The sequence below is a fragment of the Astatotilapia calliptera genome, chromosome 3, assembly GCF_964374335.1.
Source record: "Astatotilapia calliptera chromosome 3, fAstCal68.1, whole genome shotgun sequence".
Lineage (NCBI taxonomy): Eukaryota > Metazoa > Chordata > Actinopteri > Cichliformes > Cichlidae > Astatotilapia > Astatotilapia calliptera.
In genome coordinates, this window is record NC_137424.1 from 83,038,439 (window position 1) to 83,051,229 (window position 12,791).

At 46.3% G+C, this 12,791-nt stretch overlaps 1 protein-coding gene and 1 long non-coding RNA gene across 3 annotated transcripts; one reads left to right on the forward strand and one right to left on the reverse strand.

Moving 5' to 3' along the window:
- Positions 1-342: 342 nt before the first annotated feature.
- On the reverse strand, positions 343-12,493 carry atp1b2a (ATPase Na+/K+ transporting subunit beta 2a). 2 transcript variants are annotated; one of them, XM_026161372.2, is made up of 9 exons: positions 12,252-12,493; positions 3,392-3,520; positions 3,189-3,293; positions 3,013-3,092; positions 2,804-2,929; positions 2,562-2,621; positions 2,453-2,479; positions 2,201-2,296; positions 343-2,102 (listed from the first exon to the last, which is right to left on the reverse strand). In XM_026161372.2, exons 1-9 carry the CDS (start codon positions 12,355-12,357, stop codon positions 1,938-1,940), a joined length of 894 nt encoding a protein of 297 aa, XP_026017157.2. In that variant the 5' UTR covers positions 12,358-12,493; the 3' UTR covers positions 343-1,937. The 2 variants fall into 2 exon arrangements, with proteins under 2 accessions (XP_026017157.2, XP_026017158.2); XM_026161373.2 differs by lacking the exon at positions 2,453-2,479 and having other exon boundaries at positions 12,252-12,492.
- Positions 3,516-6,610, forward strand: LOC145426028 (uncharacterized). Its single transcript, XR_013906796.1, has 2 exons — positions 3,516-3,814; positions 5,726-6,610. It is a non-coding gene; the product is annotated as an uncharacterized LOC145426028 (long non-coding RNA).
- Positions 12,494-12,791: the final 298 nt, after the last annotated feature.

Here is a 12,791-nt window from a genome sequence, read left to right on the forward strand (position 1 = left end):
GTTGTTTGTGAAGACGCAGTACTGCAGGGTTGTCAGCAGGTGGCAGTGTTGGTCACAGTGACATGTAGTTATAATGGGCCGTCTGGTTGTGATGCATGGCTGTGACCAGCAGAGGGCTCACGGCTCACCTCTGTCTATAACTCGTGCTCTTATATAACTGAGGCTCTTATGTAAAACACATGAAACAGTCTCAGCACTGACAGAAAACTCACCCATCCTCCGGGAAGATGCTCGTCTCCATGACAACATCCTCAGGAACACATCACTGCACAGGTGATGCAGTGATGTGTTCACTGCATCCAGGAGACCCCCCGCCCCCCCCAATGAAATACACATAAGTAGTTTTTTGTTGTTTAATTTCTTGCTTTTTTTTATTCGCTGTTTGAACACAAGGACATTTTCAGGCAGGAGAAATCAACCAGTTACAAGCAGGTAGCAGTAGATGACATCATACAGCGGGAACCTCTGATTGGCCAGGCCCTTTCTTTAAAGGAAGACAATTGGTGGACAGGAGTACAGGTAAGTGGGGGTGTTTCCCCGACGGAGCTGAGGACACTGACTGTGTGTGTGTGTGTGTGTGTGTGTTGTCATGCTCAGCCCCATGGTGGAAACAGAAACACACATACAAACAAATAAATAACAAACAAAAGCAAACATTAACGACTTCCTACCTCGTTAACTAACTAACCTAACTCACCCAGGTGAGCACTAATTGATTTTCTAACTAAGGAGCCAATCAGCTGCAGCCACACAAAAAGGAAAAGAAGAAACGAGGTGACATCATCACACTAAAGCTGCGGGAATGGAAACTAAAGCTAGCTTCCGATTGGCTGTGAGTTCAGCTGTTTCCGTGGCAACAAACGAGGAGACATTTATCATGGCCGATAAGACAAACCAGTTAGTGAACTGGTTTGTGGTTTCTGGACTGGGAATGATGTAGAAGATGTGGTTCATTATCAGAGAATTGAGAACTGACTCCAGACTGGCTGATTGATCAGTCACCTGACTATGAGGTCAGTAATTACTGTGATTGGTCGATGTCAGAGTGTTTCTGTGTTCACATGTCTCATCTCTGACTTTAGTTAAAGAATGTCAGTGTAAACAAACACGTCGTAAACAAACAAATAAATAAACAATCAATAAAGTGTACATTAAGGGATCAATAATTCTCTCTTTGATTCATGCAGACTGATCCACCATGGAGGTGAACACTGGCCTGTCACCGGCCTCCAGTGGCAGTGACATCAGACTATGTGTGCGTGCGGATTGGTCGGTTTGAGGGTGGGTATGTCTGAGTTAAAGCTGCACGAGGGGTCCTATCAGAGAAAGAAACTGTGTGTTTACAACTACCAGGGAATCCACTGAGAAACAGACACTTTAAACAGTCAGTGAACGCATCGCGATCATGGTCACTGAATGCATCATGATTATGGTCAGTAAACGCATCATGACCCTGGTCAGTGAATGCATCATGACCCTGGTCAGTGAACGCATCGTCATCATGGTCAGTGAATGCATCATGATTATGGTCAGTAAACGCATCATGACCCTGGTCAGTGAACGCATCATGATTATGGTCAGTAAACGCATCATGACCCTGGTCAGTGAACGCATCGTCATCATGGTCACTGAATGCATCATGATTATGGTCAGTAAACGCATCATGACCCTGGTCAGTGAATGCATCATGACCCTGGTCAGTGAACGCATCGTCATCATCATGGTCACTGAATGCATCATGATTATGGTCAGTAAACGCATCATGACCCTGGTCAGTGAACGCATCGTCATCATGGTCAGTGAACACAACATGGAAATATAAAATACAGCTGGTCAGTGTGAGGCTGTGACAGGAAGTGGAAACATCTGGATGAGTGCAGCTTTCACGTGTTTGTGTGTGTTTGTGTGTGCGTGTGTGTCTGTGTCAGTGTGTGTGTCTATTTGTCGTTGATTCGGAGTTTGAAGGAGACGCGTCCGGCGAACTTGTCCCTGTCACTGCCGGCGGCGAGCGTGTTGGAGGTCACTTTACACTCCACGTTGATGTCTGTGTTCAGAGAGGCGTTCAGGAACTTCACGGCCACTAGAGGCTGAGTGTAGTTCACCTGAGACAGTAAACACATCGCATGTCAGTATTAGTACAGTACTCTGTGTGTACTGAACATGTACATGAGTGTGCACTGAGTGAATACTGAGCGAGTACCTGGGCCTTCTTGCCGTAGTACGGGTAGTACATGAGGTTGAAGGTCCCATTAGGAGGATAATAAGCCAGAGGTCCGATCTTGTCGCTGTCCTCCCTCTGCACACAAACACACTGATCAATACTTCTGATTGGTCGTCAATACGCTTCAATAACCTGTAACTGGAGGTTACTAACACGTAACTCTGCTGTGATTCTGTGATGGAGGCACTAAGGGACTCTATCATGATCTACTTCCTGGTCTGCTGGTCTTACCCACTCATTTTCACCCACTCTGTACCTCTGAGGATGGAGACGACACAGGTGAGATGAAGACAGGTTCACAGACAGACAGACAGGTTTACAGACAGACAGGTTTACAGACCTTTGCTGCACAGGTGACATAAGGAGACTGTCTTTCCTTCCCCGGTAACATCCCGATCACCTGCAGCAGGTAGAAGAACAGCTCGTGAGAATGTCATTGGAGGGTTTGAGGTTAAAAGTCTCTTTTGATTGGCCGCTTTCTGAAACCTACAGACAGGAAGCACTTCCTCCTCTGGCAAAATCATTTTCATTGCAGTAACACTAGAGTGTAACTGGGCTTAACATGGGGGTCAGAGGTCATACCCGGTTCAGTTTGATGAGGATGCAGGGCTGTCCTTTGTCGTAACCATAGAAACGATCCAAAACCCCCGAACACTCCTCCAACATCGTCCGATTGAACTGACAGGAACGTTTGGGATTGTTCCTCACCTGCAGAGAGAGCAGGTCAGACAGGTGTAGGTGAGGCAGACAGGTGTGGGTCAAACAGACAGGTGTAGGTCAGACAGGCGTACCTCTCCGCTGTCCTCTTGGATGAAGTACTCGTCAGGTGTGCATTCATCGTTGGTCTGAACCTGATAGCTGTCGTTGTACGCTGCAGACACACAGGTACAGACACAGGTGTGACAGGTAATCGGGCAGGTAACCTTTCAGTTATATTGATAAGTGGTTAAAGAGGCGGGGCTCTTACGGGACAGGAAGGAGTTGAGATTGTGGATGAAGCTGTCCCAGCTCTCGGTGTCTGAGGTGGAGAAGGTGATCTCCAGCTGGTTTCCCTTTGGGCGAATCATCATCCCTGAAACAGGAAGCAGGTCAGCGCTAATCAATCACAGCTGAGCCTCATGAGCCTCTGTTGATAAACCGCGCCCCTCTCTGTTGTGGGTGTGTCCTCACCTGGAGTGGCCAGCCGGTCCTGCCAGGTGGGCTTGTAGTCGTCGAGTGTGAGCAGCAGGATATACATGGTGAAGGCGAACATGCCCGCCAGACACAGGTAGAAGATCAGGTAGAAGAGCAGGATCAGCCCTGTGGAGGGAGGTGATGGTTACTCAGAGCACAGCATGCCCCTCCCCCGTTCCCTCCTCTAATGTCATCTTTATAATCCTCTTGTGCTTAGCCCCTCCCCCACCCCTCGATTCATACTGAAGTAGGTCATCGGTGTGAGGGGGAGGGGGAGGTACTGTAATCTGCTCAGCCTCTGTTCCTCTTCATCCATCGTCTGATTCCAGCTGACCTCAGAGGGGCTCTGATGGTCACATGACAATATCTATGGCAGACTCAAGCTCGCCGCCATCATCCAACCACTAAGAGAAGACAGAGGTGAGAGAATCACACGCTCACTTCATTTCCTCATCAGACGAAACGTCCTCATCCACACCTGGGAACACTTGCAGGTGACCCTGATGCTAGAGTGCAGGGCTCTAGAGTGCGACCAATTTAGTCGCAAATGCGACCAAATTTTTCAGTGGTGCGACTAAAATAAACGTTTGGTTGCACCTGTGCGACCAACTGTTCGGGTAACAAAAAAAAGAATCTCTGCAACTCTCCGTGTGGTCAACAACAGACACACATTATGCCCCTATCGTGGACTAGACCAATCAGAGATAGTCAGGGGCGGGACCTCTCTGATTGGCCGTGGTCCAGTTGAAAGTGCAGGTGGAAGAGAGAGGTGAGTAGCTTGAATAAAGCGATATCGATTCATTAATGGATTCCACACAAAGACGTGAACACAGAGTGGACGCATCAGAATCAACTTTGTCTTTCTCGGCTTTCTCACCCGACGGCCCGCAGACGGACACGCTGTCGGAGCTCAGCGATCCTGATGCGTCCGGTCCGCTCTGTGATTACGTCTTTTTGTGCTGATTCTGAGCTGCAGAGGTTTTGTCTCTCCAACCAAAATCCACCGAGCCAGCAGCAAAAGAAGCAGCAAACTGCGCTTCACATTTGATCAATGTCGTCATGAATTCCCTCTGACTTTTGCTGTTTTGCTTCCACCACGATAAAAATCACACTTCCTGCACAGCTCTCTCTCTCTCTGTACTTCAGGAACAGTTTCCCGTCTCAAATCTGTTTTCAGCATCATTCATTCGCTTATTACCCACCAGTCTACCGTTGTTCACAGCGCTGTGGCTGCTGTCTTTTTCTTTTTTCACTTAAATGACCTCGGCCAAGAAAGCCTAATTTCTGCTGTTCAATACTGAAGAAATGTAAACTTCTTAAAATTGTGCAAAATTGCAGAACATTGTAGAATATTTTTAAGGTTATCTGCTATAAAAAGCCAGACCAGGAAAATCTCCTTCATGTTTTTCTGTGTTTTATTCTCAGTTACTTTCACTCAAAGGCATCTGCTGTGATGTATCACATCACATGTATCAGTACTGATAAATGATCAGAATTATAATATTTCTGACTGTCTGAGGCTAAGTTGAATCAAACCGGGACTTTGAAAACCGGAATCGAATGGATGATAGAAATCAGTGATGATACCCAGCCCTAGTGAGCAGCCTAGGCCCGAGAGGAGTGGATGTAGCTGTGGGTAATAAGAAAAGATGAAAAGAAGGATTGATAACTTTTTTGTTAAGGCCTGATCTGTCTGAAATTCATAGCCAGCTCTGACACAGTGCCATCAATCTTTGAATGCTGAAAAAGCACAGTGTATCCAGGAAACACATTATATGCTGCAGTAAATGCACTGCCCAAGTGTCCCCTCTCCCCACTGCCTTTCAGCAGCAGACAGCAGCAAACAGGTCGTCAGAGAAGGCGATGTGATGATTAAGTTTAACATTTTCTACAATATTGACAAAGCACTTTAAGCACAAGTTTGTTAGTTAATAATTTACAAATCAATATTGTCTGTATGGACTTCAATTCCCCCCCCCCCCCCCCCTAAAAAGTGCAAATGTAAAACTGCGGTGTTAAGCGATGCGGTTGAAAAATTTCGGCGCACTGGTGCAACCCTGGCAAAAAGTTAGTCTAGAGCTCTGATATAGTGGCAGAGAACTGGTGGAGAACAAACAGGTCCTCACTGTCCTGTATGTCCCCCATCACTGATTTCATCACAGTAAATGTCTTTCTGAAAGTGCAGAGCTGAGTTTAAGGATATAATCTACCCACTGTTGTCATCGTCAACGCCCTGTACAGCTACCTGAATGCGACTCCAACAGAGGTTTTACCTGTTCACTGCGACAGCCAGTGGGCTAGCCTTGCTTTCCTGTCGCCTGTCTCTTTCAGGTGTCTAGTTGGTGGAGCTGACCCAGTTTCAGATGCAGCACACCAGTAGGCCAGTCCCCGGTGTGTTATAAAGAAACTCTGACTGAACATCCAGGTCTCCTTCTTCGCTCCTTATGCTTCCCTGGGTGATCGAGAACTTATCCTGACATGGTGCATTCAGCCATGGATGTCGCACCACTTAATCTGTTTTTAGGTTTCTTTACTTTGTTCCATTAAAATATCTTATAGCATATTAAGCCTTTGTGTGGTCTCTCTCTTCCTTGCCACATCCTTTGAGCCAGGTTGTGCAGTTATTTTGGTCTGATAAGCTTTCTAATGTTTCATTAAGAGCTCTGTACTACCTTGTTAGATTTAAGGCAGTGCTGTCCGTGTTATATTTGTCTGGATAAATTGGTGACTTGTAGGGCTGGGCGATATATCGAGTTTTTTAAAAATATCGATATATTTTCATACGAGATATAAGATGTGACAATATCGTTTATATCGATATAGTCTATGTTACGTTAGAATTATACTTGTGGAGCCGCAGGTTTGCCTCTCTTTCGTCCACTTTTGTCTCTACGCAACGTTACTCGGCCTCGCCTCTCCTTCACTGAACACAACTCCGCCTCCCCCATAGCTTCACCTGCAGGCAATGACAAGATGAAAGCGGAAAATCTCCGTTAGCGAGTTACCGCGGATCGCCCCGTGCGTGGGGCTGGACGGCGTCAACGTGTTAGCGAGCTAACCGCGCTAACGAGCTAACCGCGCTAACGACATGCAGCCCGGAGGAGCTGCACGGCCTAAAATCCTTTCATTTTCTCAAAACTCGACAGTGCACCTTATGTATGAATTCTGGTTGTGCTTACTGACCGCGAACCGATTTTATGTGGTACACAGCGCTCAGCAATCTGTCAAAAATGTTCTAATATGACTTTGCTAAGCTACGGGGCTGCACCGCTTGATGGATTGTCAGAGGATTACGGCTACCGGGGAGGAGCCTCGCGGAGTGATACGTACTGTGTGTGTATAAGGACCACAAATGGCACCTGTTCAGAGACGTGGTGCAGCTGTGAAATCTGTCTCTTTGTTATTATGCTCAGCGTCTATTAGTTTACATTTTGACTGCACAATTGTGAGCTTTTTGTTATGCACAAAAACAACATTGTTTTCTTTTATTTATGGACCATGATTATTTAATAAATGCTGATATTTTATTTTTGAGTAATTTCTTCATGTACATCTACGCTGTATGTAAATAAAAGTGCCCGTGTGACATCTGGGACACAGTGCGACTAAGAACTCTCTTTTTGTTCTTAACTTATGGCTTTAAAAAAAATATCGAGATATATATCTTATATCGCCATCCAGCTAAAAAATATCGAGATATGAATTTTGGGTCATATCGCCCAGCCCTAGTGACTTGTAGACACAAGGTCAACTATGGTGTTCCACAGGGTTCAGTGCTAGGACCAATTCTGTTTACATTATACATGCTTTCCTTAGGCCAGGGGTCTCAAACTTGTGGCCTGCAGGTCACCTGCAGTCCATGTCATCCCCACTTGCGGCTCACATATTGACGTGAAGAAACATTTTTAAAATTATTCAAAAAATGATTTAATATGGATGCAATATGAGCAGAGTTTTACAGGCATAGCGCTAAAGAATGTAGCCTCATGGCTAGGGATGGGTATCGTTTAGGTTTTATCCGATACCAGTACCAAACCGGTACTTTTGAAACGGTGCCGGTGCTCAAACGGTGCTCAAACCGGTGCTTAAAGAATGGAGAACACAAACTTTGTCCAAAAACCTCTCATGTTCAGCTGTTTTCCACTTTTTCTTTGGTCATTTTAGCCTTTTTGGCCAAGGTGAAGGGAGCATCTGCCATCAAACAAGAAGACAGCCGCATGTAGCTATGATGATGTTTGCTAGTTCACCTTACATGCATTAATGTAATAACATGGTTAGCCTACTCAACGTAAATTACACGCGAACAACATTAAGCTACTCACACAGAGAAGAATGGCTGCTGCTGCATCATCATCCTCATCATTTCTGCTACACTGGCAGGGCTAGGGGCCAGGACTCTCCTCTTCGGGTTCTTGGGGGATGTTGCTCCGGGTCCGATAACAGGCTGATAACAGGCACCACACCCGCAGTAGATGTGCTCGGTGTGAGGTCTCGCAGCAAGCTATCAAATACGGCGCATTTCTCGGCTTTTAAAAAAAACGCTATGCGTCGCCAGGTGTTTCATCAGATTTGAGGTGTTACCTCCTTTGACAGTATCACAGTATCAGCTTAAAGCGCTTGTTGCTGCTGAGTTTGCATCTTTTGCTGTGAAGTACAGCCAGACTTTGACCGCTTCGCCTTGAGCATTTTTAATCTGTAGCTCTGCTCTAAAAGAACGTACGTACCTGGACCCGCCTACTATCCTCGAAACGTAAAATGATTGGCTAGAATTCAAAGTGTATCACAGCTCAGGAAAAAAAGCACAGAAATGCTGCTTTTTGGTCTGGTTACTACCGTTTATGACAGAATTATGTGTGTGTGAGCGTGAGGTAGGGGGAAAAAGGAGAGTGAAAAGTACAAGGTGCCACCCATGAAAAAGCGGAAGAGGGAAGCTTGTAAATACACTGCAGTCATTGAGTCTGTCCATCATAGTCTGGTATGGTGTCTCCCTCCTAAACAGTTGACCTGTCACACTGCTTCACATTGCTAGATATAATTGTACATTATACACTCTGTGGTATTCATTTCCGTAATCCTGTTTTTTATGTGTATAGAATTATTATTTTGTTGGTGCCGTTTACGTGTTGTTGTGTTTTACACTGTGGTGCTTCAGAGACACCATCGACCGGAACCAAATTCCTTGTATGTGTTTGCACACACACCGATAAACGTGACTCTGAAAGAAACCACTGCAGCCAGTGCAGAGCTATTAAAACTCGACTGTACGCTGCGTTCACTGCCTCCAAAACAGAAAAGTTGGGACAGCCTTTCAACTTTCCAACAGTAGATTTTGACTATACCGCTCTACCACGATATAGCATGTTGATGGTGTCATCTAGCTGCACCTGTTTTGATTGAAAGCATTGCAGCGGCTGCAAGCAATATCATCTGCAAATTATGTTCACGTTTCGGAACATGAGGAAAGCCAAAAACTGCGCTTCCTGCACTTCTGTACCATTGATTCATTAATGTTGAATTCTCTCGCAGCGGCTCTATTCCCATGTTGTTGCAGTATATTAATGACTAACCTCGTATTGTGGATGGATTATCTCAGTTGTTCTCCTGACTGAAGTTTGGTCCGTTTACAGCATCCTGCCATGCGATTGCATTTGTCTCTAACCATCGAGAGCCCTCATTCTAACTGTTATTGAGTGGAAAAAGGTTAGCGTTCATCCTCCAGCTTCACTGTGTTATGCTAACATAGCTGTGTCGCTAGCGATCAAAAGCACATCATTATATAGTCAAGTCAAAATGTATTTCTACAGCACATTTAAACGACTAGTGTACATCAAAGTGCTTCACAATAAAACCGCAATGCGGCCAGAACAAGAAACAAATAGTACAATGATACTTAAAATTGCATTTAGTTGGTGTAGTGCAGACCGAATGAAATTCAAAGCTAATTTAAACAAGTGTGGTTTCAAGCGTGATTTGAAGGATTGAATTGATTCCGATGTATGGATTTCGACTGGGAGATTATTCCAGAGTCCAGGAGCAGCAATGGCAAAAGCACGGTCACCTCTGGTTGTTAAACGAGACCTTGGTTGCATTAGGAGCAGTTGGCTGGAGGATCTTAGTGCTCGCCTTGGGTTGTACAGATCAAGCAGATCAGTTAGGTAGCTAGGGGCCACGTTAGTTAGAATTTTACAAGTGAGCAGAAGGATTCTGAAACCAATGCGATATTTGACGGGAAGCCAGTGTAAGTTAGTGAGGACAGGGGTGATGTGCTCATGCCTTCTAGTGCCAGTTAAAGGCCACACGCTTGATCTGGTATTGTCATCCAGTCTGGACGTGTGCATTACGGATGTACGGATCACCAGCTTCTCCGCGGCCGTTACTAACTCTACTTTTTATGATATCTACTGTAATACAGCTATATCGGTTGATGAACTTGCTAACTCCTTTATTTCAACATGCTCCTCGATTTCAGACATTGTGGCTCCATTAAGGACTTAACGCTGAAGGCCAATTACCAACCATGGCTGAATGAATCCACTCGCGCTCTCTGGCGGGAATGTCGCCGAGCTGAGAGGAGATGTAAAAAAGACAAACTCCAGGTGTCCCTGGACATCCTGCATAACTGCCGATCAAAATATCAGAAGACTGTCCAAACTGCAAAAGCTTCATTTCTGTCAGAAATTATTACTAATATTTAAAATCTTCTAATCCCTGCTCTGCTGCTCAGAGGGATGCTCCCCAGCTCTCTGTGAAAGGTTCTGAAATTACTTTATAGATAAGATCTCAGTACTAAGGGCACCATATCTGCCGGGAGTCTGAATGCTCTATGGCTTTTCAACAGTTTGAGCCCGTATCCTTTTCAACTTTAAAAGAAATAATTGATCGTTTGAGAAGCTGCAGTACGCTGCATGACATTCTTCCTTCCCGCATTATTAAGGAAGCTCTGACTACTATTGGACCCTGTATCTTACTTTTGATGAACTCTTCCTTGTCTTCAAACACGCAGTTGTGCAACCAGTTATGAAGAAAAGCCACTCTGACCCCAACGCTCTTTCACATTACAGGCCGATTTCTAAACTTCCCTTCATGTCTGAAATTTTAGACATGAAGGGAAGTTTTATCTACCGGCTAGCCCAACTTCAGTAACCCTGCAAACGTCACTGCTGTTTAGTTTTCTGTCTTCATTTATGTTGAAGTGACAGCAGAGCTGTGTCCACGTCTTGCAGACGTGTTTCTTCACTGTGACCTCTGACCTCTGACAGGAGCTCAGAGAAACACTGTCACTGCTGTGAACACTGATTCACTGTGTGAATAAAGCTGAGGTGACTGGTTCCACCCAGAGCTCTACCACCCCTCCGTCCTTCCTACAGACCTTCCACAGGAACTCCATCAGCTCTGTCCAAACACACCTTGTTCCCCTTCAGAATAACCTAGAACCTTCTATAACACTGGTACCCCCTCAAGGACCAGCTGAAGATCATTTTAACAAGAACGTCTCCTGAGCTCCCTCCTGAAAAAACGCGACCTCACTGTGGTCTAACTGCCTGATTCTGGATGTTTTGTCTCCACCCCCTATGGTCATGTGACCAGTAGAGTGACTACAACCTCCATCTGAGTCAGTGACATGTTGTACTGTCCCTTTAAGAGTCCTCAGGAGCACACTAACATATCTGCCCGTGTGTGTGTGAGAGAGTGAGTGTGTCTTAATCTGGATTAAGCGGACGAGTTTGATTGGATGGTACTCTGAACACACACACACATTAAAGAATGACCTTCATACAGGACATGGCTGTCAGAGGGCGAGCAAGCATCACTCTCACTCAGAGAGAGAGAGGCTGCCAACATCACTGCTTCAGTATTGGTCGTCATGAGAGCGATCAGAGCTGATCAGGGTTATTGATCAGCTGTGATCAGTTATCAGCCTTCGCTGTAACAGAATCAGACAGACGTTCCTCCTGATGTTTGATCACATCGACTATCAGTAACTGAAGTCTGTGACTGTATTGATCTCTGAGTCCACCTGTGACACAGCGAGCTGATTGGACCGTGGAACAGATCACCTGAGGATGGAGCTCTGAGCTCACAGACACACCTGGAAACAGCTGGAAACAGCTGTTCCTGACCTCAAACACACCTCTTCAGGTGCAGCTGACTCAGTCTGAGACAAACCAGATTTAAGCCGAGGTGCAGACCAACAGAGCTTTCATCCAATCAGAAACAGCCTGGGACGATCACCTGGATGCATCCAGGTAAGCAGACGCTCAGGCAGTGTAAGCATGTACAATGAGATTCACAGCACCTCCTCCCCACGTGTGGAGAGACAAAGGAGGCGAGGTGCAGAGTTCTGTGGTGCTATAAACATATGAACGGTCTCATCTTAAACAATATCAGAAAATAAAGCTCTCTGTGTGATCTCTGCTGTGAGTGAGCCCAGGAGCAGACAACAGGACGACTGTAGCAACCCACCTGTGACAGGCAGGTACACCTGGACAGGTGGGAGCACCCTGCTGACATCAGGAGCTCAGGTGTGTTAGTGCCGTCCTCAGCAGGTGTTCACAGGTAAGCCCTCTGCTAACAAAGCTCCAATACTCATTGATTATAATCAATACATCAGTTCAGAGCTAAAACATCCTGTCTGCCCCGAGGGTCCCGCCCCACAGTTTGGAAACCACAGCTTTAGTTATCGATTAACCGGCTGCCCTCTGCTCAATCAATGATCAGCGTGTGGCTGATAAACGGACCGTTAGCACGATCGATCCGCGTGATCGATCAGTAATCAATAATCAGCTGTGCGCGTTCACAGATACCGTGAACACACAAACCGATTCGCGGAGACGCGCACGGATACCACGGTACTGACCCCAGCTGGCGGCGGTCCGGCCCAGCAGCTCGTGCGTCCTCGGGTTCCAGAAGAAATCCCGCCACTCACTCGAGCCCTTCCGGTCGTCCTCCTTAGAGCCGGACATGATGGAGCTGGCGGAGGTGATGGAGGTGATGAAAGACGAGGTGATGATGGAGGCTCTCCAAGTCCCTGATGACGAGGATGCGGCTGACGGAGCGCGCGGACACTCGCTCTCCGGGATAAACCCCTCCCCTTCAGCGCCCGCTGACGTCACCGCCCGGCTCGCCAATCGCGGCGCAAGGAGACCCCGCCCTCTGCGGGATTGACAGACCGTGACATCATAGACCAGACCGTGAGGGGGAACGTGACCGTGACGTCACTCACGTGTACCATAACCAGCAGCTGATCGACTGAGAAGACGTCATCACGCACGGCCAGTTTATTAGAAACACCCGAGAACTGTAATCAGAGTATTTAGTAATCCCCGAGGAAATGACAGTAACAGTACAAGTACCACAGGTTAGTATATAATTATACTGACACACTACACACACTGTG

Bases quoted from the DNA above. Each gene is read 5' to 3' on its own strand.
- atp1b2a (XM_026161372.2), bottom strand. From the start codon at position 12,357: ATGTCCGGCTCTAAGGAGGACGACCGGAAGGGCTCGAGTGAGTGGCGG. The intron at 3,294-3,391 runs GTGAGGACACAC...TTCCTGTTTCAG, and splicing joins GGACCGGCTGGCCACTCCAG to GGATGATGATTCGCCCAAAG. The intron at 2,622-2,803 runs GTATGACCTCTG...TACCTGCTGCAG, and splicing joins TCCTCATCAAACTGAACCGG to GTGATCGGGATGTTACCGGG.